Source organism: Plectropomus leopardus, chromosome 18 (assembly GCF_026936395.1).
Source record: "Plectropomus leopardus strain MGB_pleo_1.0 chromosome 18, ASM2693639v1, whole genome shotgun sequence".
Taxonomy (NCBI): Eukaryota; Metazoa; Chordata; class Actinopteri; order Perciformes; family Serranidae; genus Plectropomus; species Plectropomus leopardus.
The window spans coordinates 27,327,446-27,353,274 of NC_142193.1; the positions used below are offsets into that span (position 1 = coordinate 27,327,446).

General features: G+C 40.7%; 1 protein-coding gene across 3 annotated transcripts; it reads right to left on the reverse strand.

Annotated features, from left to right (window-relative positions):
- Positions 1-100: 100 nt before the first annotated feature.
- On the reverse strand, positions 101-24,976 carry slc29a4a (solute carrier family 29 member 4a). Of its 3 annotated transcripts, none has more exons than XM_042505502.2 (11): positions 24,837-24,976; positions 21,150-21,534; positions 17,042-17,173; positions 16,256-16,369; positions 15,294-15,422; positions 14,065-14,139; positions 13,716-13,984; positions 7,332-7,446; positions 6,904-7,091; positions 3,981-4,221; positions 101-3,000 (listed from the first exon to the last, which is right to left on the reverse strand). In XM_042505502.2, exons 2-11 carry the CDS (start codon positions 21,382-21,384, stop codon positions 2,855-2,857), a joined length of 1,644 nt encoding a protein of 547 aa, XP_042361436.1. In that variant the 5' UTR covers positions 21,385-21,534; positions 24,837-24,976; the 3' UTR covers positions 101-2,854. The 3 variants fall into 3 exon arrangements, with proteins under 3 accessions (XP_042361436.1, XP_087925489.1, XP_042361435.1); XM_088069363.1 differs by having other exon boundaries at positions 13,725-13,984; positions 24,780-24,967; XM_042505501.2 differs by having other exon boundaries at positions 24,780-24,967.
- Between the last annotated feature and the right edge of the window lie 853 nt (positions 24,977-25,829).

Sequence of the window (25,829 nt, forward strand, 5' to 3'; positions counted from 1 at the left end):
AAGCTGAGAGAAAAAAAGAAACAGGTGCTACTGAGGAAAGCCACAAAATACATGAATCTGATATTTTATAGAGGCTCTTGCATGAATAAAATAGGAGCTCTTCACCGCATTGAGTCCATTTTAATCTTTATATATTTCCAGTTTCCATCCTGTTAAACTGTTTATTACATTCGATCTTTTCTCAGCTGCTGATCAGAAACAGACTTTTTGGCACATATTTTCTCTCATAATATCCCACATCATCACATGGATTTGACATCAATCTGAGGGACACAAACCAGTTTTTAAAAAAACACAACTAAAGATACAGCTATCATGTCCCTTTTTCACTCATACCAGCATTTTGTTCTCTTTCCGTCCATCAGAGGGTGCAAGAAGTGTGACACAAATCTGCCGTTTCTCGTCTTTTTTTAGCATTATTTTAAATAAAAAGAACAAAGCGCAGCAGCTTCTAATGCACATACTCCTAACAACTCCAAAGGTTTAACATTATTCATTTCTCTCTTTAGATACAGTATATAAGGCTGATAAGAATAGTGGTCTTAATTATTGAAAATAAATACAGTTGCTGCTTTTTTAATTCATCAGAAAATCAGCTTAATATAGACAAACCACATGGAAAGATATCAATATTTTTTTTTGTCAAGGGAAGCCAATCAAGTTAAAGTTCAGGTGATGTGTTGACTGTTTACAAAAAAGGATGAATATTTAAAAAAATGCAATAATTTAACAAGAATAATAAAAATGCATGTCATGAATGAAAACTGTAACTCCTTTTAAGGCACAGTTTTATAAAAAAAAAACACTTTCAAGTTCTAATTCAGTGTTAAATTGTTACTTATCACTTTTCTAAATACATTAAAAAAATCTTTTTGGGAGTTTAATCAAATCCCCCCTCTTTTCTCATCATGTAAAACAGAATATTTTCAATCACTTTTTAATTTAAGGTTGAACTTAACATATTAATCAGATGTGATTTCGGGTGACTGGATTAACTGTTTGCATTTTGAGTCACTTTAATCTGTCTCATGATGCCACGTATTCGACGCTCTGAACTCTGTTTCACTGTAAATAAAATGGGCTCCTTTAAGTTGCTCCTCTTGTAGTGTTTAAATGTTGCCGTCAGTAGAGCTTTGGTCCTCTGCCTGAACCCGTTTGGGCCTGAACCTCGGGCTGTAATTTCTAAAAAAATGCTGATTTTAAGGCCCTGACACACCAAGCTGACTGCCGGTTGTTGGTCAGACTACCAGTTAGCACTGTCGCTCTAATTTTTGTGGTGTGTCTCGCACTTTTGGCACTAGTCGGTGCTTTTCAGCTTTTATCAGCTGATCCAACATGTCAAATTGGCATTGGAGGTGGCGAAGTTGGTAAATGAAATCACTGTGATTGGCAGTTAAGATCATCGCACGATAAGAGAAAGCGAGGAAAGTAAACAAATAAGGTTAGGTTTATTTTTTTTAGGCGTTGAGCTCTTCAGCAGAAATGTTGTGTAATTGTTTAAGTTGCTGTTCACCAGCACACGGCAATTTAAATTTGTCCTTTCAACATCGGGTTTTGTTGTTAATGTGCTAACTGACTAACTAGCGTTTTAAATCCGTCCTGTTGGTCCTCCAGTTTTTAAGTGACGAAAACAGACGACCGCCACCTGCTGGTTTGGAGACCGCACACACTTACTGCCCCTTTGCTTTCATCTTTTCGGTGTGTTCAGTGACAATTTTTGGATCGAAACACAAGTGGCGTGAGGTTTCAACAGTCCACCTTTGTTGCTGCTAATTCTTTGATGTTGGTTTTGTTTGTCTGGCCCTTTAAAGTCTGTGTAACGTCATAAATAAAGTATAAACTGTGTGGCGATCGACCCATTATAGTTAATGGAAATGTTGAAATAAAGAGTTTAATTAAAAGGTGCAAATGTCTGTTACTGAACAGAAAAGACTTTAGTTGACTTTAGCTTATAATAAATTGTTTAAAATTATCGTTTAAATTCTTTTTGCAGTGGAAATGTTGCTATTTAATCGATCTATGCGCTCTGGTTTGGACAGAAACTATAGAGATTTATGTAAAGTCGGGCCTTATTTTTCAGGCCTGATCACGGCTCTACAGGGTTGGAAATGAACTTTTTTGTCCACCCGCCTCTTTGGCTGGTGGACTCCAAAATCTACCCGCCAAAATCTGAGTCGATTTATATTGGTTTTTTTTGGCTGGTGAGAGAAGCAAATCTAGCAGCTATTTGCATATTTTACCTGCATCTGGCTGCTGCTAATTTCCGACCCTGACTCTATCAGTCAGCGATTATAACGAGAAAACATCTGAATCAACCGAAACATCCACACTGACATCATCTCTCCTCTCTGAATATCAACATGGTGAAATGTAACATACACGTAAGTGACCCGTGACACGAGGCCTCCTCGAAAACTGCGAGCCCTTCGCTCCCTGCGGGGAAACACCACTTGACTTTACACTGTACAAATGTCAGCCGGTCTGTTCGCACACACACACACACACATGCAGACAATAATTTCACTGTGAGACGCTCAGAGGGCTCCTGTCGGCCCTCCGACAGACGCACGGCTCCCGTTTGTCACCTCCTGGGAAAAGTTCATCACAGCGTGACATCTGAAGGTCGGTGGACCGGCAGGCGAGAGAGAAATCTGCTACGTTTTTACTGTTTGACATATTTTTTTGTGTCTTCACCACGTTTCTTCATCCAATGAGTCAAATTATGACCAAAGGAGAATCAGTCTCTCAGAGTGTAAACATGATCAGTCTGCGCTGTGCCGGGTTCTCGTGTGTGTAAATGGCTGCAGGTGTGTGTTCATGTGTGTGTGTTTTTTCTGTTTTACTGTGTGGACATTCAGAATCCAGTAGCGTTGGCAGGTGTGTGTATGTTGAGCGTGGACAGGCGTGTTCCTGAAGCTGGAGCGGTGAAGCTGTAAGCAGCGTACGCCACGGCGGAGCCCACCATCAGGCCTGTCATGTAGGAGACCGTCATGGTGTTTCCTGGAGAGACACAGAGACACAGAGAGGGGACTGATGCAGAGAGAGGACAGGCTCATCCAGAGTGGACGGCGTCTTTAAACAAAAACACCCTGAGACAGTGACTGATGCTGCATCCAAATGATGTCGGAATAATCCGAATGACGACTTTCCTACTGGGAAAGTTCACATCAGGTCGGGAAAAACAAGTCAACAACTGGGACATAAATGCATAAACACGAAAGTCAATGTCAAACTTTTTTTATTTATGTATTTAATAGCAATTTCTGATCATATGTTAAGTGTAAAAAATATATGTTTTGTTATTTTGTTCCCAGTAAGTATCATTTACTTTTAGCAGTTGTGCATTTTAGCATATATGTGTCCATTAGCTGTGAAAAAACAAGCAAACTCTTAACTTTAAAGTATGCCAGGCCAGTATACAATACTACTCACACTGATACCAACTTTATTTTATGACTCAGGTCATAAATGTAGAAAAATGGCAGGCAAACGTCAACATTTGGTTAATAGTAAGAAACTTTTTTTTAATTAATTCAAGTATTAAATATCTATATATTATATCTACAATATAGCTGTAATATGGTATTAAGCCATATTAACTGCTGTTTATGAAGAGTGACCTAGATAAATTCAAAATATATAATGTAATATTTTTTTTAGCATACACACTGATAACAAGTCAGGTAAAGCTATTTTTAAGCTATGCTTTAGTGGTTTATGTGCAAAGTGGTTTTAATATTAACTGTTGTCCATGTAGAGTGACCTAAAGTAACTAGAAAAATATATAAAAATGATACGTAAATAAATAAATAGATAAATAAATAAATAGTTGGCAAGTTTGCTATTTTTGTCATGATAAATTACTTTAATTTTTACTTTATTCTTTTTATGTGAATCAATTAATCCATGTAGAGGAATTTAAAAACCTTTATAAACAATCTTTTTCATCATACACTTATTTACCGAGGCGAATAACTCACCTGCCAGCTCCCTCTGCTCGGGCGGCACTTTGCCTGCGGCCTGGATCATCGGCACAGAGCCGAAGTATCCGTTGGTGACTCCCATGAGGAGGGAGAAGAGGCAGGGCCAGGCGGGGTGGGACAGGGTGGGCGCGCTGGCCGGGTACACGCACATGACGAACAGAGGGATGAAGACCACCCTGAGGCAGGAGAAGAAGAGCAGGCGGCCCCCGGACCAATCGTACGGCAGCGCTGCCAGAATCTGAGGAGAGAGCGAGGAGCGTTTCAGTGATGCTGGAGGTTTAATTCTCTTCTGCTCTGTCGCCAGAAATTTTTTGAAACAAGTATAAGTCCTAAAAGTTATAAATGAAGGTTATAAACGGTTCTGCAGTAACACTGTAAGCCAGGGACACTCAGCTCGCTTTGCTGGGGGCCACTTATGCAAAATAACAGGCGGCCAGGGGCCAGTCGCAGCAGCACCAGACATGTTTCTGTGATTTTAGGACGTTTCTTTGATTGCAGAGCGTGTCTAATATTTGAGGACGTTTCAGGACATTTGGATGTCTCTCGGATTTTCAGAATTTTTTTGGCTCTGTAGGAAGTTTTTAGGATTTTAGGACATTTCTATGAATTTAGGGTGTTTCTTGGACTTTTGGATATTTCTAAGCTTTTAGGACATTTCTCAAAGTTTAGGACATTTTTTGGATTTGGGGACATTTCTTGGATTTTGGGACATTTGTAGGATTTTAGGATGCCTCTCAGATTTTAAGACATTTCTCGGCCTTTAGGACATTTCTTGGATTTTAGGACGTTTCTAGGATTTTAGGACATTCGGGGCTTAGCTCGGACCTGTGTCGGAGGTATGGAGAATCCTCCTCTGTTTATTTTTTCAATTAACAAGATATTTTGATGCAGTTTTATGCACTCTGGCACTGTATGTATCATAAAAATACAAAAACAATTCTCAGTGTGAATAACTTAATTTTTCTTGTGAATTATAAAATGGTTGGGGGGCCACACGGCACACTATCAGAGGCCAGATTTGGCCCCCAGGCCCTAAGTTTAGTATCACTGCTCTAAGCCCTTGCTGCTTATGGCACTTGCCAGAGAGCACAATAAATAAGACATAATTGCAGAAGAAAAATAATTTTCCTCACTCTGCACCTCCCTCTTTCTTATCATGACTTTTTTCTTTTTACCTTTAAGCTACCTTAATTTCCCTTTCCTCTTTCCTCTTTAATTTCTCATCTCCCTCCTTATCTTTTCTTACCCCCATTTCAACAAAATGCTAAATTTGCAGTCAAAGCGTAAAATCAGAACAACTTTCACTCCAACAACTTTTTTCCTTTCAAAGTCAAAATTATGACTTAAGGACACCAGATAAGCTTTCATTTCTGAATATTCGGATAAAGCCTTTGAGCCAAGTGCAATTATCCAAAAATAAACCCGACTTTTTTTTCATTCTTACTCTCAGGTTTAATAAATGGAGCGACTCCTTTCAACAATTTCACAAGGTCAGCGTCGGTGTTACAGTGTGACTTTGTCTCTTTGCTGTTTCCGAAGTGCTGAAAAGCCGGATGACAATTAAATCCCAGAATCTCAGGAGGTGTGAAATGATAAAGATCGCCGAGAGCTACGTGGATTTAGAACATAAAAGACGAGGTTACAGTCACAAATTATGAATGCTGGTATTTGATCAGTCGGTTTTATAATTCTAGGTAAGGGCGTATTTCCCCTGGGGATGGTTGTGACTTTTTAAATTCACGTTCCAAAATCCTATTTTTGTCTCCCTCAGATTAAAAGTTTCAGTTGATTCATTCACTACAAAGACCTGAAACAGTGACCCCTCACTGAAACGCCTCAACTCTTCACTCATTTCACTCTGTGCTACTTATAAGAAGAGCCTCTGTGACGTTGTCCTTTTAAAGGGACAGTTCACCCCAAAATCAAAAGCCCTTTTTGCTCACTCTCTAGGGGCCGTCTGTTTGCCTCCTTGGCATTTTTACACAGAACCAAACAACCTGGCAGTATGAAGCCCTAGTGTGTGATTTTTAGACGGCATGCCGGCATTGTGGAAGCAAAAAAGGTGTGACAGGAGTGATGTTAAACACAACAGTGTCGATCTCTAGTGTGACATATAATATAGGAGTTGGCAGCACGTTTGAATAATAACAAAGCAATAACATGACAATAATGATCATTTATCCTCCCTCATCCTCAGCTTGAAGGGTAAGAAGCTCCTAAATCTCATTGTTTTCCCAGTTTTCAATGCAGTCGAAATCAGGACCGTAGATTACAGAACGGATTTTAGGACATTTCTGGGATTTTAGGACATTTCTGGGATTTTTCGGACATTTCTGGGATTTTAGGACGTTCTCTGATTTTAAGACGTTTTTAGGATCTAAGGACATTTTTGGCATTGAGGATGTTTCTAGGATTTTAGGAAGTTTCTAGGATTTAAGAAGGTTTCTAGAATTTTAGGAGGTTTTCAAGATGTCAGGACATTTCTATAATTTTAGGACATTTCTCAGATTTTAGGATGTTTATGGATTTTAGGACATTTCTAGGATTTAAGGAGGTTTCTAGAATTTTAGGACGTTTCTCAGATTTTTGGACATTAGGGCCTTAGGACCTCTGGTGGGTGTGTGGAGAATCCTCCACTGGCACTTGTTTGATTTTTAGTCAGGCTGATAATCTGTTGACCCCTAGTAAATACCCCATTCACGAACTTTGCTTTTAAGCTCTTATGTGCCTTAAAAAAAGTCAGTTTCTAAGAAGTGGCTCAATGTGACTACAGAACATAATCACACCAAAGACGACTTTACAGGTCGCTGTGGTGGCGACGATGAATCATGCAACTGTAGAGAAGTTTGTTCATAGCCTTGCATTAGTTCTTTTTTTTACTTCTGGCGATTGCATTTACAACATACAATGTATGTCTCACCTTGCCAACAAAGTCGGACATGTTGAAGGTGGCCATGATGAGGATGGGGAGCCACTCTCCTAACATGGGGTTCCGAATCTCCGACTCGAGGCCGGGGAACAGACACAGAGTGATGCTGTAGGTCACTGCGATAGACAGCATGTAGGCCCAGATCACACGGGACACCACGTAACGATGCAAGATCATGTCTGGACAGAGAACACGCACACACACACACACACACACACACACACACACACACACACACACACACACACACACACACACACACACAGGGTGATATTTAGAAACCTAAAGCTCTCATTCGAGCAGGTTAATTCACTGAGAACTCCTCTGAATCACCAGGGGATGCATTTAAATTTCAAATCCGTCTGCTGGAGTCAGAGGGTAATTGAGCAGTGAGTACACGGGATTAAAACAGAGAGTACCGCGGACACCAGGCCAGCTCCTTCTTATCTTTGCTTTCGGGGCATCGAATCGCACATACGTCCCACCCTCAAAGTCCTCGACACTGTCCTCTGTTGGTGCTGCTCCACCATTTCCCTGAAGAGAGACACAGAGATACTTTTTCAGCTGGACCCTTTTTTTTTCATGTTTTTGTGATCTGGAGACAACAATTTTAAAATTAGTTTAGTAATGAGCGAGACTGCTGCAGCCGACAGCAGCAAAACAGGCTGCAATGTAACCTATCGGAGCGTGTTCGCAGTGTGGATTTTCATCCACTAAGTGCTCGTTTCTCACTGACAGGCTCAGATTTTTGGTGTATCTGACAAAATCATGAAGAAAGAAGATTCCTACAGAGATAGATGTTTTTTTTTTTTTTTTAAAAAAAGGGTAAGATCCTTTTGTTTTCTTCTATCAAAGATAACTTACTCACAAATAAATAAAATATTTTTTATATAAAACATAGCAACCTTTTATCAACTACATGGAGAATCTCCCATCCCACATGATTGAATAATGTCCTGCATGATCTCCCTATTTTCACCACACCTGTTATGTTAGTTATGTTTGTATGTTATGCGCAAATGTATTTTATTGTCTGTTAATTTATTTTTAATTTACTTTTTTATTTAAAAAAAAGAGTAAGATCCCTTTGTTTCGTTTTTGGGGCATTTTTGCCTTTTATTAATAGGACAGCTGTTAAGTGTGAAAGGGGGAGAGAGAGGGGGGCGACCCGCAGAAAAAAGGGCCAAGGCCGTTTGGTTAACCAGAAACAGCCAACAGCAAATCACTATCGGTTTAGCATTTAAATAAACAACACCACCAATAATCACTTTATAATTGTAAAACATTCTTCATTTGAAGTCAACAGAAACAAAATAAAACTCACAAAAACCATCTTGGTTTGTCATTCCACTGTTCCTAAAAAACACAAACTCTGGTTCAGATTAAATAAACCCTCAACTTTCATAGTTAGGTTTGAAAATAAGCTGACTTTATACACACTTAAATTACTGTTTATTTAATGGAGTCTGGTGAGTTTGGTGATGGCGATTTTAGGGCTGTTTCTAGTTAAACAAATGATTTTATTCTTTTAGTAAGGTCTTTCTCTGTATGGATCCTTACCATTATCTTGTCAAATATAACAACATCTGAGCCTGTCGGTGGTAAAAACAAATACTTTTAGTTGTTGTAAACTGAAGGTGCAAACATGCCCTGCAAGGTAACATTGCAGCCTGTTTCATGGCAGCAGAGATCTTTCAGTACTGGACCAGTTTCAAAAATAGTTGTTTCCATTAGTCAGTTAGATACAAAACAAGAGAAAATAGAGTTCACCTAAATAAAAAATTTTAAAAAAACACATAACAACAGAAAATCTGGCACTTAAATTGCATCAACTCTTCAATTTTAAACCCAAAACATCATACGACCTTTTAAATAAAACATTATCATTTTGCTCCTCGTTTCCTGAGAATAATTTCAAGGCCTTTCGAAGGACATCAACAGTTCATTAAGAAAACACTAGAGGTAGCCATCTCACAGTAAATGAAAATATCAGCCTGCAGTGGTTTTGAACTTTCAGCTTTTTTCATTAAGAATGGCTTCCCGGCTGCATGACATCAGCATTTCATGGCAGCGGCTATTAAACGGTCAGTGGCTGCAGGTTGACATAATGATGTCGGAGAGACTGGACTGCAAATGAGGCTGGGAGACACACACACACACACACACACACACACACACACACACACACACACACACACAGATTCCTGTGCTTCTATCTTTGTGAGACCCCGTCAACAGAATACACCCCTCAGCCTTTTAGCCTAACCTGAACCATCACAACAAGATGCCGAACACCAACCCTTAACATAGAACTGCACAATAACGGCCAAATTCAAAATCTCAATTATTTTGATCAACATTAAGATCATAGTTTGTTTTTTGTGCAAATCGTTGCATTGAAATAAGACTGTTCTTATTCACAGGGCATCTCCTAAATCTAAATAAAACTGTACCAAAATTTTTACCCAAAATGAAATTAACAGAGTACTTCTTCACTTTTGCTTATGCAAGAAACTAATTTGCATCAAAATAAGACAGTTATCTTTGATAACACTGGGAATCTGCATTGTCGCTGGACAAGGACAATGACAACATTCAAATATAGGCTACCAACTTTTATCTTTATACAAAAAATACAAATTATATAGATAAATAAGGATCCACAGTCAGAAAAAAGGAAAAAAGGAAAATGTAATCAAATCAAATCAAATTAGACAAACCCCCAAAACAAAAACAACAACAATAACAAAAAACGTCCAACTTAACAGGCAGACACACAGTACCCAACAAGCACGCCGATTAACATTAAGTTGCCATGGTAACATTAGTGATGTTATTCTTGACGGCCTTCATACAGCCCTTATACATTCATTTATACATTCATCGTACTGCAGATTTTTTTGGTTTAACAAGTTAGTTGTGTTGCTTTTCGCAGACAAATGTCTTATGTGTCTTCCCGTATGATTTATTCTCTTCTATGTCCAAACAGCGGCTGGTTTTCATTTTGCCGTCTGCAGTGGCAACATTCAGGCTGACGCTGCAGGGTGCACATATAGCTGCAGAACAGCTCGTCAAAAGTGGAGGCCGCTGTTAGTTTTGGGAGCGCTTGATTGGTTACGCAGCAGAGTTTCATGCATTTTTAACATCCCGGCCAATCACGTTCGTTTAATTATGGGAAGCCAAAATTGTTATTAATATTTGTTTAATTGTGCTGCTCTACCGTGACCTAAACTTAATTGTAACGTGATTGTTAAAACCAAGTCTTCGCCCTCAAACAGGCCTTTGAAGAAATGGATGTCCCCACTTTCCAAAAATGCCCTCACTCTGCTGGTTAAAAATGTTTTGTGGTCCTCACTCTGTAGCAAGTAAATGTACACACACACACACACACACACAAACACACATTTCGACCTCATCCAAACATGCAGGAACATCCTTCTAGTTATTCTTCTTGCCAAACACATTTTTTCACATGCACATCACACACACACACACAAACACACACTCAGACACACACACACACCGATCCATTAGTTGATTAGTGGGACTTGCGGGCCAGAAGGCACCACTCTTCTTGATTATCCCTTCGTATGAGCGCTCGGTTTCCCCCGGCAACCAGAACAAAGAGCTGCCTGAATCAGCCCCCAGACGCAGAGCACTACACACAGAAACACACACGCACACACACACGGACACACACATTACTGTCAAACACAGGGGGGCGTCCCTCACACACTTGTCTTGAGCGTAATGGCGAACAAACACAAACACGCACACATGAAAAGATGACAGCCTGAGGTGATGTGTCTTCCTGTGAAGGCTCTGAACACACTCACAGTGAGACGAGGAATATTAGCTCCATGTCTTCAGGCTAAGAAGTGCTGCTTCAAGCATGAATACAAAGTGGATTTATCTCCTCTTCTGTCATTTTTCAGTCACGTCTCTCTTTTATTGTCGTGTCTGCTGTCCTGCCCTCTGCCCCCTCTCTCTGTTTTTGTCTTTCAGTGCTGCGTCTTCCCCCTCTGTCTCACCTCTTTGCCTCAGCAGTTTTCTCCAGACCGACCTCCCCAAAAAAACATTACAGGTCGCCTGTAAAAGCAGCTTAAAGAGTGAAGCAGTAATGAGTCCTAAAACCCTGAAATGAGCATTATTGCACTCTCGCTTTCCTCGTCTTGAAGTCAACAAGTTTTTGGTTGTATCCTGAAAATAACATCTGTGGTTAACAAAAGCCTACGAGACTTTCATGTTTTTTTCTATGACATAAATCCATCAGTAAATACCCCTGTTGTGAATTTAAAAGCTTTTCGATGTCTAAATGAGACTATAGAACGCCACCACATCGAACATGGCTCTACAGCCGCGTCGTGGTGGCGACGTTGAAGTCATGTTACTGTAGTTTGTTTATAGATTATCTAGCTGACCAAAGCACGCAACAGAATTTATTTATAACAATAATCTGTTACCGTTTACAGAAAATCCTTGTAACACTAGATTACCACCCACATTAATATTTAGTGTAAGGCAACTACTTCTAGTACCTGTAGTAGGGGTCGCCAGATTATCAGCGTGGCTGATTACTGTATCTGTATCAGCGTTTCATTTTAATCAGCCGACAAAATTAATTAATGAAAAAGTGTGCACCAGGGAAGGTAGTTTGCACATTTTCTAACCGCATTTAAACTAAGTTTTGTGTTGGAGTTTGTTATATTCCAAATCCTAAATACTGATAGAAAGATTTTCTATTTTATTGAAAATGCATATATACGCATATATGCGTATATGCATATCGGTTCCAAATATCGTTCATCGGTAACTACTAATAACCGGTATCTGTATTCAATTCAATTCAATTTTATTTATAAAGTCCATTATCACAAAACACAGTTTGCCTCAGAGGGCTTAATAACATACAACATCCCTCTGTCCTTAGACCCTCACATCGCCCAAGGAAAACTCCCCCAAAAAACCCTGTAACAGGGACAAAATGGAAGAAGACGGACAGACGTGCAATAGATGTCGTAGATTACTACCAATATCGGTCGACCGCTAATTCTGTGAGGACAGAGAGCTGCGATGTTACATGATAACATATTCGGGCACTCATTTGTTGTTTGGATCTGGTGTCATCATGTTCCTCTCGGGACAGACCGGCCCAGTAACATAAAATCTTTCATAACATACTCAACTGAGAGCAGCTTCGCTTCACGCTCGTGACCTAAGTTACACATACAAACTTACTCTTTTTAACCGAAACAGTGAGAATTTTTTTAAACCTAACCTTGTAGTTTTGGTGCATAACTGCGTCTTTTTCACAACATTAACTGCGTGTTTCAGACTGCGGCTGTTAGTGCGTGCCCTTGTCTCTGGTACTCTCCAGCAGCCGTATATCTCATTTTGGGAGTCATTGGCAAATATTCTTTCGTCTAGTTATGAGGACGTTTTGGATTTCTCCCAACCTTTTTTCCTCTCAGTGTCGTGACTCATTTTCTCTCTCTATCCGCAGGAGGCCTCGACTTCTCCCTTTCTCTCTAAAACTTCATCTGTCTTCATCTTTTTTTCCGCATCACCCCGCACCACTCTCATCCCTAATAACCCCTCCCAGAATCCCTTTCTCCTTCTCTCTCAATATTTCCATCTCTGACTGGCAGCCAAAAAGCAGCCCGCAGCTTAAATAAATGATAGTGCGTTTTCAAAACCCACACAGCCCTCGATCCCTGCGTGCACGCTCAAACATAAAACAGACGCGCTCTCCTCACAGAAATCAACAAGGAAACGGGAGTTGCATGACTCCACAGTTTAGACGCCTGACATTTCCTCCCTGTCTGGGTTTAGAAACAGTTTGTTGGTGCAACATTTATGAAGGATTTAATGAATGAAACATGTCGAAGCTTTAATGAGAGATTCTCAGCCAATGTTTAGAGGTTTCACTGAAAACCAGAAGTGTGAGCGTCATGCTGGTGCTACAGGAAAAAGTCAGAATCAACAAAGTCTGCAGGATTCATCCTCTGGGGATCATGAATGCCTTTACACAATTTCATGGCAATAGATGTCGAAATAGTAGTGGATTAGTGACCGACATTTCTATTCACAGAGCTACGCTACAAGCATGACTAAATATATATGTTCAGTATTTTCATTGTATGCATACACAACACACACACACACACACACACACACACCAGCACACACCAGCCCTGTCTCCTAGAACAATGGTTCCCAACTGCTGCAGCCACTGAGTCCAGATTTCTCCTTAGTCATTAGTTCAAGATTCGCAGATAAGAGAAATTACCGCCTATTATATTTAATTGGCAAAATATGAATAACATGTATGCTTAAAACTCATTGAAATAAAACATAATAATGCAATGGGTTTGGTGGCATTTTTTCTTTGAAAAATTTCTGCAATTTTTTTTCCTTTCAAGTTTTAGGTAATTCCTAAAAACCTTTGATATTATTTTTTCTTCAAAATTATGGTGATTGTTTTCCCTTAAAATTTGGGGTTTTTTTAGAGAAAAACTTTTGGAATATTTATTCCTTTAAACATTTTTGATGATTTTTTTATTAGAAATTTTCTATTCTGTTTTCTGATTTTTTTTACAGCAATTTTTTTCTCATAGACTGAAAAAACCATTAATTAATTGATTCATCACTCTAGTAGACTACCAAAATGCCAAAAACAGGCAGCAGTTAAAATGTCACCACAACTTATTTATGAAAATAGTTAAGTGACATAAAAATGTAATTTCTAGAAGACAGGGTTGCACATAAGCGCGGTATAGCCGATAATCTGTCCACAAACTTACAAATCTTACTTCCTCTGCGGTGACATCGTGGTGAACTCTGTATGCCGTCCCATTGTCGCGCGGGTCGTGACCTTTGCTCGGACCTTTGCCCTGGGCGAGGTTGGTGTAGTAGCGGACGAACTGGGAGCGTCGAACCAGCAGGTGAAGCAGGAAACAGAGCATCTCCATGCTGATGGAGACGAGGAAGAAGATGAGCGTGTTCCTCCTCTCGTCGGGGATCAGCAGCTTTGTGAAGATGCGCGACAGCGAGATGATCACACCTGCCGTACCTGCGAGGAAGAGAACAGGAAGAGGGTGACGGAAAGGACAGCAGGGATGTGTAATTTGTTTTCTGTGTGAGCGTACTTACTCTCTCCAGTCATCACCCCCTGTGTGTACCTCTTGGGCAGCATCCCCATGTAACCATAGAAACTGGACTGCTGCACTGGGGACGGATGAGAAAGTGTTTATCAGTGCAAACAGTCAACACTGTAACAACACAATTTATTTAAAGGCACCACTTCCTGAACCTCCAGACACCACCGGGGAGAAGCCGCTCTGACCTCCGGACCTCCGCTAATTAAACCGTTACTGTCGGCTGAGAGGCTGAACGCTCCGTGTTCACACTCTCTGTCGCCACCAGGAAACTGGCGCCGTGTTTGAGAGTCATTAGCAGCAGCTGAGGACTGAAGCCTCCACTGTTGCTGTTCTTTTGACAGCTCTGACTGAGCGTTTACTTACCATATAAATATATATCAGTCCCTCCAGGATTTCGAGGGCTGGTTTTTGGATTGCTGTGGTCTGAAATGCTCAATTTCACGGCAGCTTTTCTACAAAGTCACAATGCGTCTTGTGCTGTTAACAAGCATCTTTTGCAACTAAACGGTGTGGGCAAAAAACTTTTTTGCTAAAAATAGTTAGGATGCTGTCACGGAATTAGAGTGTATTATTATGAGCATTCGATAGCTGTGTTTACATACACACTTTTACTCAATCTGATTGAAATCAATCTGATGATTTGGTTCAACTGTTTACATGGGAAGATCTGGAAAGTGTTGCCTGGGAGATCATCTGGAGTACTTTTGCTCAGCTTGCTGCCCCTGTGACACAGCCCCAGATTTTTGGATGAAAATGGAGGTCTATCGTTTCATATTACGCTCTTTGATTGATTTTGTTTACATCATTTGAACACTTTGCATCCATCTGCGAGGCTGAGGAGGCGTCTACACAATGCACCAAAACAAACAACCACGGAGGAGCTTGAGAGTGATACTCAACGTGGGGATTCGACTCAAAATACTGACACCAGCTCAAAATGAAGAGGAGCTCGTACCCAAAAGATGGGACTCCTTAAAGACACGTAAAAGCGTCAAAATGGGGCATTTACAGATGTATTTTATGTCGTTGAACAAAATATGGAAATCTCTTCAGCTTGTGTGAACCACAGACTGTTTTTGCAAACATCTAACTAAAAGTAGACTTTGAGACGAGGGGACCAGAAATGCAAAAATGCTAACTCATTCCCATGTTTTAGGACTCATTCCTGCGGCACTTTCTCTTTAGAAACAAATAACAAAAGACAATGATTATTAGTGGTACCTGTGCATCCGAAGGCCACCACTCCCACTGACACCAGGTTGATGATATAAGCCTGCCTGGTGGTGAACTTTGCCAGCCACACGTCAAACACGCTGACAAAGACCAGCGGCCCGAGAGCTAAGATGTAACCTGCGGAGAGAGACACACAGACCAGTGAGGAGTCGCCACTGAACCAGGTCACGTTCAGACCGCATGACTGAACACGTATTTGACAGGGGCCGACGCTCGGGCGGTATCGCTTCCATCTGAAGGCCGATCCTGAGTTTATTAACTCCAGAGACGAGCGCTCCGGCAGACAACACACTTCAAAAGACATTTCCTCAAGGATGCAGGCAGAGCTATTTTAAGCTGCAGAGGGTTCGGCGGTGAAACGATGCTCTTACATGCACCGTGTGTGTAATGATTTCGAAATTCTCCTCAGGGGAGAACATACATTTTTAAAGAATATATTTCCATATGGGGTAGGCTATAACATTTGCAAAGACGTGTAGTAGCATCAAGCTTTTTAATTAATAATTTTGGGGTTAAATTTAATCTCTCCAGTTTCAGGTTTTAACAAACCTGCTGCCTGAATGTGCTCGCTCGTCTCAGAATGGTTTACTTAAATAGCGCCGAGTGTTTGCTCTAAAAATGTTTTGAACACTGACAGCAAAACAGAGGATGATGCAAGATTTTAAAAAGTGAAAAGAAAAACACTTTCTCTTGAAAGACAGTCCCTTGTGAGTTCAGTCTTTGAACAATTTTTTTTTTTTAAATAAAACTCACAAGAAAACTATGGGAGAGTGTATTTTTCTCTTTTCTCTTTATCCCGTCTTCCCTGTTTCTGCTCTGCGTATCCTGCCCTGATAAGCGCTGAGGTTCCCAGAGGGTCATTAATAGATGAGTAAGAGCAGAAGTTCCCATAATGAGAAAGTTTTTCACAATTAAAGCTCTGTCCGTCAGCGGGTTAGTGTTTGACTTACCCACAGTGATTCTGGTGTGCATGCTGAGTCTCTCCACCAGCACGTTGTTGAGGATGACAGCCAGCAGAGCCACCAGGATGTACGTCAGACTCATGTCAAACACTATGGATGTCCCTAAAAAACACACACAAGCACAACAAGTACTCAACTCTTTGAAACCTGAAGTGACATCAAGCATTGATTGGTTTGATTTCTTTTGAAAACACAGAAAAAAGGCAACGACCAAGAAGAAATCAAAACACATTTTCTCAGGTTTCAAAGTGTTAATGAAGTCAGTTTCAACATGAGCACTATTAATGAATCATTAATCATCCCTCTGACATTTAATCTTAATGATGATTGATATTTTAACGCAGTAACGGTTTTCAGAAATGTGATGAATTAATGGCACAGAGACTAGAAATATTCACAGCAATGCAGTTAAAAAAAAAAGTTAACCCCTGTATAGTCGTCACAAATGTTGAAATTCGCTCTAGAGACCAAGACTGATTTTTCCCAGGCAGTAAACATGTTAATTTTTGTTAAAGTTTTTTCACATAGGAGTCTATTGGGATTGACTCTATTTTGGACCCAGCTTCAGGTGGCCGTTAAATGAACTACAGTTTTTGGAACTTCTTTATTGGCTTCATTTTCCAGCCTCGGAGGTTTGCTGCTTGGTGCATATTTCTATCTTTGTGCACACACACTGTTTGTCATGAATTTTACACAGAATTTTATGCATTTGGCCCCTGGTGTGTGTGCAAAATTCATGCATTCTCTATAGGTGCAGTTCATGCATATTTATACCTTCAAACTTGTGGTGCAGGTAGTCCACATCAGTGATGAAGCTGTTGTAGGGAAGCAGGAAACCCACGCCAGCCAATAGCATGGCAAAGTAGATGCCATGGTAACGGTCATCAGGGATCGGCTCCTCAAAGTCTGAGCAGGAAGCAAACGAGTCAAAGGTTAGATAATTCAAATTGTTTGAAATCGCACTCAAACGGCCTGGATAAAAATGACTCCAAATCAGGTCTGAAGCCAAAGAGCTTCATTAAGGCCAATCGGGATGAATGAAGCTGCAGCAGCGACGCCTCCGCTCCACTGATGGAGCAGTTAATGCAGCAGAGGGCCTCGTTTCTGTAGAGCTGGTCAGAGATTGATCAGAGGAACTGCTGATCATGGACAAGCTGCTGAGTAGTTTCAGCTAAAAACTGGACTTTTGTGTTTTGCAGCTGATTCGGTTTCATGGTGAAAGTGTGATGTGCAGGTTCTTTATATAACTGTTCATAATCCTCTCCTAATCCTGTCAGCCCACTATTAACTGCTCCAAACCATTTCTGAGCATTTATATTTCACAGCTCACTAAAGGAGAGAAAACACAAATTTATTTCCCTTCTTAATGTTTTATATAATTTGGTATTATGGCATCTGGGACCTGCTTTTAGCTCCTCGGTAATCCACATTATTTTCTTATAAATAAATGCCGATTTCAGTGCATATATAACATGCAGCTCCTGGAAGCTTTTCTGTTTCTGCTGTTCTATTGCGTTTGATGTTTCTGGGTTAAATAAAACACGCTGCTTTACTTGTGCAGTTAGAAATGAGCAGTGAGCATCACCATGGCTGCACAGACACAAGAAAAGATCAGCGCCTGCAGAAACTCAAACCTCATTAACAGAAAATCCAATGAAGACACTGCAGCACCGCCCACAACGTGTGACTGACATTTCAGTGCAGAAATTGACAGTGCAGAAGTCTTTTATGGTGGATTTTCCCTTTGTAACATTCATATTCAGGGACTTTCTTTAAACTGTCGTCTTGACTAAGAAAAAAACTGCAACACCCGAATCACACAAACATAACAGAGTTAAACTGGTGCAGCCTGGTTAAAGCTCTGATGTGTAACGCCTGGCCACATGTCTGCTCTGTGTCTCTTGGCTTTTTCAACAGTCTTTGCAACGTTATCATATTTTGCTGCTTTGGCAGAAGCCCTGGTGTTAATAAAATGACACCAGAGCAGCCTTTTGCATTGTATCTTGACGTAGAAGGGGTCAGTAGTGAGGTTTTGGCCACAAAACTACTCAGTTACGGTTCAGAAAAGATCCCAGATGTCGCCTAAAAAGCACCAGGCTTTGAATGGCATGAATGCAGTGCTATGAAGGGGTCAGTGGTTAGGTTTAGGCATCAAAACTAGTTGGTCATGGTTAACAAAAGATTGTTGATTGAACTGGCTTTGAGCGGCACAAACACAGCAGAAGAAGAGGTCTTCAGCTGGGTTTAGGCAACAAAACTACTTGCTTATGTTTAGGAATATATCCTAGATGTTGCAAAAATAACCCACCTGTCTTTGAGTGGTACAATCGTGGCAGTAAAATCGGGTTGGTGGTTAGTTTTGGAAATAAAACTATTTGGTTATGGTCAGGAAATGTAGTGCACTCGTAGCATGTGGATTCATCAGAAGTTGTCATAACTCAAAAATAGCTGGTGCAAACTGTTACATTATTTATTTTTCATTTTTTGGAAGAGCCGAGTCATTTGTTTATAGAGTGAGTGCTCTAGCTTCTGCCAAAATAAAAATAACACAACTCTTCCTTTTCTCTGAACCCTTCTCACCTCATAATAACGTTCCTAAAGCTCCTCAGTAGAAGCACAGATTGTAAAGTAGGTGCGGGACTGTAATGACTAATTCAGTCTTTGAGTCTGTCTTTCCAGACCTCTGTGTCTCTTTTATTCTTCAGGGGAGAAAGCAGACTGCTTACTCTTCTGTTTAGTTGGTCGTACGCTGGCTGAGATGTTGAGACTGACAGCTGCAGGAGAGAGAGACATAGAGGCAGCGGAGGAAGAGAAGAGCGAGGGTTTTTTTTTTTTAAATCTCGTCCCCTCGCTGTGTATCCTTGGTCACTTGCAATCTGATTAATGTGCCCTTTGTGCAACCTCAGTAACTAGGCAACACTGCAATTTTCTGTTAACAGGCCTGCATCCTGTTTTTGATAAACACTTTTTTTAGTCACTTTCTCTGCTTCTGTTTTTATTCTCTCAGCCTCTGCCATCATGGACAGAAAACATGCACAGACACGTCTTTGATTTACTTCAGTTTTACAAAATGATGTGACTTATTCTCAGCGCGGTTTTGTTTTGGAATATTTTTAAAGGGGCTGAAAAATAAAGTCTCCTCACTTTGAGTGTGAGGTTCTCTAATGATGCTGCAGCTGTTGTGCATAATTTTCAACAGAGGATAAAACCTGGATGTATTTGTGGAAACGGTGGTTTCAAGCCTCCGGGTGGCTGACTGACATTTAAGCGTGGGTGTTGCTAGGAGACACACTGTCAACTAAAAGATGTTTTTTTCTCCTTTTTTCAACAAGCACACCTTGTATTGTTTATGTTGTTTGTTCACTAGCTGTTCCAGTCCAGTCAGGAAGACGCAGCTGTAGGCTGACTATTTTACAAATGAAATGGAAGCTAGTTAGTTTAGTTTCACTTCCTCTCTTCTGTGATTATCATTTTCACCAAATTTAAACATCGAGGACATACAGACTATAATAACTTCTTAGCAGAGATTGCAGATCGCAACCAACTGAAACTTCTTCCATGTCGCAAGTGTGTAGGAGATCTGTGGTGGTGGACACAAGACGCAAATAACCCTTTTAGGGCTGGGCAGTAAATCAATTTTATCAGTAAATGTGAATTTGTGGTTTGTGACATTTTTAAAAATGAAAATCTTTTCTTAAAGTTTCTCTTTAACTTCCTCCGCCGCTCTCTTTGGGCTTCCATAGGCCACAGTGGGCTGCGCCCTCACCTCGAAGAGACACACACACACATACACACAACACCATGACAACCAGCATTAATGACAATGAAGAGTACGTTCCCCAAAAAAAACATGTTAGTCTCGTTATGCGTTTAGAACTGGTTTTGAAGTGTCAAGTCTCAAACAAACCACAGTCCGCTGCAAAGTTTGTTTATAAGGCTACAACTAAAGCAGCACGCTCAGCAGCATGACCGATTTATTTCAACATCTCAAACAGAGGCACGCAGCCACGTGGGAGAAATGTGTCTCACTCTGAGATGCACAAGAGCATCACCCCACAAACACCCGTTAAAATGCAGCCGACACTACTGGAATCATTCTCTCACTGTGTCCCGTATGACAGGAAAGCGACCCGCTGCAAAGCTGTTACTGATGCAGTCACGCTGCACATTCGTAAAGATACGGTGCCCATATATAAGCCCGGGTTTGTCCACATGCTGAAAACTGTGGACCCTTTGCAATCAAGCCCGCTCTTCCTCATCTGTACAACTGTACACGTGAAAAGATCACCAGAGAGCTGGAGGGGCTGTTGTTTGACTCCACTACAACCTACGTTCCAGTAATTTGAACACAACGAATAACATTATTACTTAACATGAAACTTCTGTCACATTTGTTTTCCCCTTCCCATCTCTGAACAATCAACAAATTATCTGTTCTTTATTATTATTGGTTATCAGTTTCTGTATCCCTAGTTTTTGTATTTAAGAAGAAATTATGTGTCAAACCACCTTTATTTCTCTGGAATAATTAGCGGGGCCTGGCAGTAAATATGTAAAATACCCTATTACAGCACATATGTTTATAATATTCTGTCCACCTCCTGTATATATAAATATAGGGCATAATGCAACAATGTTTTGCAGTTAAGAGTGTCTAAGACAGAGCCGTTAAAACAGACGAGATTAATATCTAAACACTTTGTTCTTCCTGTGTTTTGGAGTAGAAGGATGTTCGCGTGGTCTTCTTTTTTCACTTTGATAAATTGTAGTTGTTGATACATCGATCTCTTTCCTTGTTCCTTGTCTATTTATAAAACCAGCACGCACACACACACACACACACACACACACACACACGGATAGAGAACAGAAACTCCCTCACCAGGCTCGGACAAAGCCAGCACTCCTCGCTCCGGGGCGTCTTTACTGATCTCCTCCTCTTCCAGTTGGTACGAGTCGAAGCTGTAGCTCTGCACCACGCCGCTCTCTCTCCCCTCCCTCCACCCCTCCCTCCCTGCATCCCTCCATCCAGCTCTCCCTCCATCCCTCCATACATCCCTCTCCTCGGGCGTCTGGGCCGGTGTAGGCCTGCGGCGCTCTGCTCCCACCGAGCCCATGTCTGCACTTCAACTACACACACACTAACACACACTCTTAAGACTTCTCTTGACGATACAGGCTACACACTCTTGGGAGCGTGCATGTTAAGCACAATCCCTGAGACACACCCTGGAAGAGAGGCGGGAGACCTTCAGATGATGGAGGATCTGTGGGAAGAAACAACAGGAGACAGAAACAGAATTAAAATGTGAAGGAAGAAGCAGATAAAAAAAAAACAACAACAATCTGTCAGTGTCGTACTGAAAGTGACAGAAGTCAAGGTTAGACACTCCAAAGAAACTCCGTTTGCTGTGTTTGTGAATGTGTGAGACGCATATTAAATGAGAGTGACAAAGGATGCACGGGAGACAGACAAGGTGAGAGAAAAAGCAGCTCTGCGTTCAATAAACAGGCACTGCAATATCTGTTATTGTACTAGAGGAGAAGAGACGGACAGAAAATTAATCAGTCACAATTCTGATGATCAATTAAGCAAAAATATCAAACCTTTACTGGTTCAAACTACCCTAATGTGAGAAATTGATATTTTTCTCTGTTTTATATCTTTGTATATTGAATATTTTTGGGGTTTTGAGTGCAATTCGGAGAAAACCTGCAACCTAAAGGCATCATTTTGGTGTGCAGGAAATTGTGACAGACCTTTTTCCACTATTTTCTGACATTAAATAGACTAAACAATTGATTGACGAATGATCTGAGAAAAAAAATCAATAGACCAATCCATAATGAAGATAATCGTAGTTGCAGCTCAGCAGCAAATATATGTAATTAGTTTGGCTGGGATTTTTAGTTTAAGAGAACAAGCCTGTAAAAATAGGTTTAGATAAATTGTCTGACATAAAGCTTCTACATTAGCTAATGAATTCTGGGACATTCAAAGTATATTAACCAGTAAAGACTTAAACAAAAGTGTATGCCCTTTATTAAAGCAGCCCTGCAGATGTACAGGACTGCTTTTATAGAGTGCTGCAGGAATGACGTCTTTTTGTAGGCCGACACAGAAGTTAGCTTTGTCCTGCTTCCCTCCACATAAAGCCTGTGGGATTTTTTAATTGGATTTTGGATTATTGCAGAATATAAGCTCTGTGGTAAACAAACGTTTATGATATTTACAGGTTTTGTTCAGCAAGAGAATCTTTACAAATGAAGCTAGAGTTAAAAAGCTAACATTAGTCTTTAAACCAGTGATATTCAACTTATGGCCCCTGATTGGGTGCCAGGTGCCCCCCAACTATTTTCAAATTCACAATGTAAATAAAGGGATTCATACTGGGAAATATTTTGTACTTTTAGTATATGTAAGGTGCCAAAGAGCATCAAAATAGAGCTTGTTTATCAAAAAAGTGTCAGTGGAGGATCTCCCACACAACCTGACTGAGGTCCTGGCTAAACCACTAATGGCCTAAAATCCTTTATGTCCTAAAATCTCAGAAATGCCCTAAAATCCTGGAAATGTCCTTAAATTTCAAGAAATGTCGTGAAATCTTAAAATGTCCTAAAATCCGAGAAATGTCCCGAAATCCTAGAAATGTCATAAAATCTTAGAGAAATTGTATGGGGATGCTGTGACTGGCCCCTGGCCTCGTGTCATTTTGCAAAAGTGGCCCCTCAGCAAAGCAAGTTGAGTATTCTTGCTATAACAAACTATAACAAACTACTCCACGATCACATGACTTAACGTCGCCACCACAACGAGGCTGTAAAGCCGTGTTCAGCGCAATGATGTTCTCTAGTCTCTTTTAGCCACTTGTTAGCAACCAAAACTTGAAAAAATTTAAAATGAAAGTGGGAGGGACACTAATGGGATTTGCAGCATTTATCATCACGCAAAAGGGCTGCAACTAATGATTAATTTTATTATCAATTAATCTGGCCCCTATTATGCAAGCAATTCACATGTAAACACAACTCTGTTTACACATTTCATGGTAAAAGGAGCAGGCAAGGGCACAGAAAAACATAAAACGGGATCCTCCACCAGAAAATTTTGAGCATTTTTTTTCCTGCATCGTGGTGAATTTTTATGCACCAATCTGTGCCTTTTCTGCACCAATTTCATGGTGTTTATGTCTTAACTTTTGTCAAAATACAAGTCCTCTGCTTCTGTAATTTTCTGCACATATTCCAAATATTAAGGGGGACGTGTCCCCTGCGTCCCCTTCAAAATCTACACCTATGAAAGCAGAGAGAAGTAAAATCCTAATGTGCTAGCCTCTTACTAACAAAAATGCTGTTGATCAACTAATTGGTTAATCAACCAAACGCTCAGCTCTATCATGCAACATCACCTACAGACAAACACACTGTGGGTCCTAATGAAAACACTTCTCCTCCTTCTGTCAGTGGAGCAGCTGAAATGTGGCTCAATAACCTGCTTTCATTCACTCGGGTCAACAGGGAGCTGCTATTGTTGCAAGCTGGATCAATATAAATGGCTATTGACATTACGCTCCATATGCAAACACTAAACAGCACAAACCTGCACACCTGTGTGGCTGCACAAACACTTAGGCACAATCCAGCTCTATCATCACCACACACACATACACACACACACACACATGCACCCTGCGGCCCCCTCACCTCTGATGCCCTGCATCACGAAATAAAGCAGCTCAGTCCTGGAAACTGTCTTTAGGGTGAGATCCTATTTTAAACCCCCAGCTGTCTGGGAAAGTGTCAGATGATGTAAGAAGGTTATCATCTCTGTAATTTGGGCTCATCGTGGCCTCCAGTGCAGATGGAAAAAGAGGCATTTGTGTGACTGAACAGAGGCTGCTTACTGGAAGCTTATTAAGAAAAGCTTTTTTAAAATCTAATAATGATGCAAATTCACTTGCCTCTCACATACAGAGCACACAGTGCAGTTTCTGTCTCCAGACTTGAGGCGGCGCTCTCAGCCTTCCTTCTTTAAATTAAAAGCCTCCAGTCTGCGACCATAATTGAATTGCAGTCTAATATCACGCTGCAGTTTCTATTGTTTACATATATAATAATGAAATGAGCATTCAGAGTGAGAAAAAGCACTTAATGTTACGTCTGAAGCAAACAATCTGGAGAATAAATATTTGCCATAAACGTATTTTAACTCCAAATAATTAAGCTCATGTGTTTTGCTTTTTAGGCTCTAAAACCGGCGCGTGTGGGAATAAAAAAATGTAATTAATCAAAGGTAAAAACACGACGGCTGAGCAGTAGAGGATACACACACACACATAAATATGCTCCCTTCGCTTCTTTTTTTTCCAAAATCATCATTAAAACAATCCAAATAAAATCCAACAAGGCTTAAATGTCGCTTTTAGATCCATCTGTGCGTTTCTGTGCGCGCTTTTTGCCTCGAATTAAAAACAAAAACACACAAACAACAGGTTATTAATGGCCCCGGTACCTCCGGTGTCTCCCCCTCTCGCTCCCGTGTTTCGTGCCCGCTCCCCCCGGCTCTTACAGCAGCAGCGGGAGCCGAGTCCTCTCCCTGCGGGATCCTCGAGGTGCCGGCCGGACCTGGTCCCTCCTCAGCCCGTCTCCATCAGACACAAGGGAAGCCCCCGGTGCCGTCCTGCACGCGCTCCTAACGCACCATCCAGCAGAGGAGAAAAGGGAGCGTGGATGGATGGAGGAGGAGAGGGGAGGAGAGAGGAGGAGGAGGGGTGAGGGAGGGGGAGGAGGTGGGGGGTTGTTGCCTCTGGCTGTTCATCTTTTGCAATCAGTCTTCTCAAACGCACCATTAGAGATGAGGATGAAACCATCGAAATGCATGTTTAATAACTTTTTTTGTCCCTTCAGAAAACACTTTGCATACCGTTTTAGGCGAGCTTTAAATTATTAAGGGTGTTTTTGTTGATATCACGGAGAGTAAACTGGGATTAAAAATGAATTTCAAGGGAGGGCAAAAACAAAATGCATGACATTTATTAATAAAACATTTTAAGGGGCTGTACTTTATTTATCAGAGTAGGGGGTGGCTGGGGGCTGCTTTATTATATCATGACCCTCCCCAGAGCAACAAATATTTTTCCTTGAGTCTCCTTGAGTGAGTGGGAGAAAATGCACGACCCTGTCTCCACCATAAATAACCACAGGCATGTTTCAGTTTCTGGCAAAGATAAATGGTGTGACTTTTTTGTTTGTTGAAGGAGGCATTTCAGGGCTGGAAAAATGGTCTTGTAACCCTTTGAACACTTAGCAAATTTGAAGAAAAAAAAAAGACAATGAGCAACCTGGCAAGAAAACGGCCCGCAAATTGCATCATCAAATATTTAAAACAATTTTACATAATAATAATAACAATTATTATTATTATTGTTATTATTATTATGATTATTAATAAGCACCTTTTTCAGCTCACTCACTTGTTTTTGCTTTGTTTTTGTCATGTTCGTTTGTTTTTTACTTTATTCCTGCTAGTTTTCAGGAAGTTTTCTTTACATTTTTTTAAATT

Bases quoted from the DNA above. Each gene is read 5' to 3' on its own strand.
- slc29a4a (XM_042505502.2), bottom strand. From the start codon at position 21,384: ATGGGCTCGGTGGGAGCAGAGCGCCGCAGGCCTACACCGGCCCAGACG. The intron at 14,140-15,293 runs GTACCACTAATA...ATCCGTCCCCAG, and splicing joins GGTGGCCTTCGGATGCACAG to TGCAGCAGTCCAGTTTCTAT. The intron at 7,447-13,715 runs GTAAGTTTGTGG...GTCTCTCTTCAG, and splicing joins CCGCAGAGGAAGTAAGATTT to GGAAATGGTGGAGCAGCACC.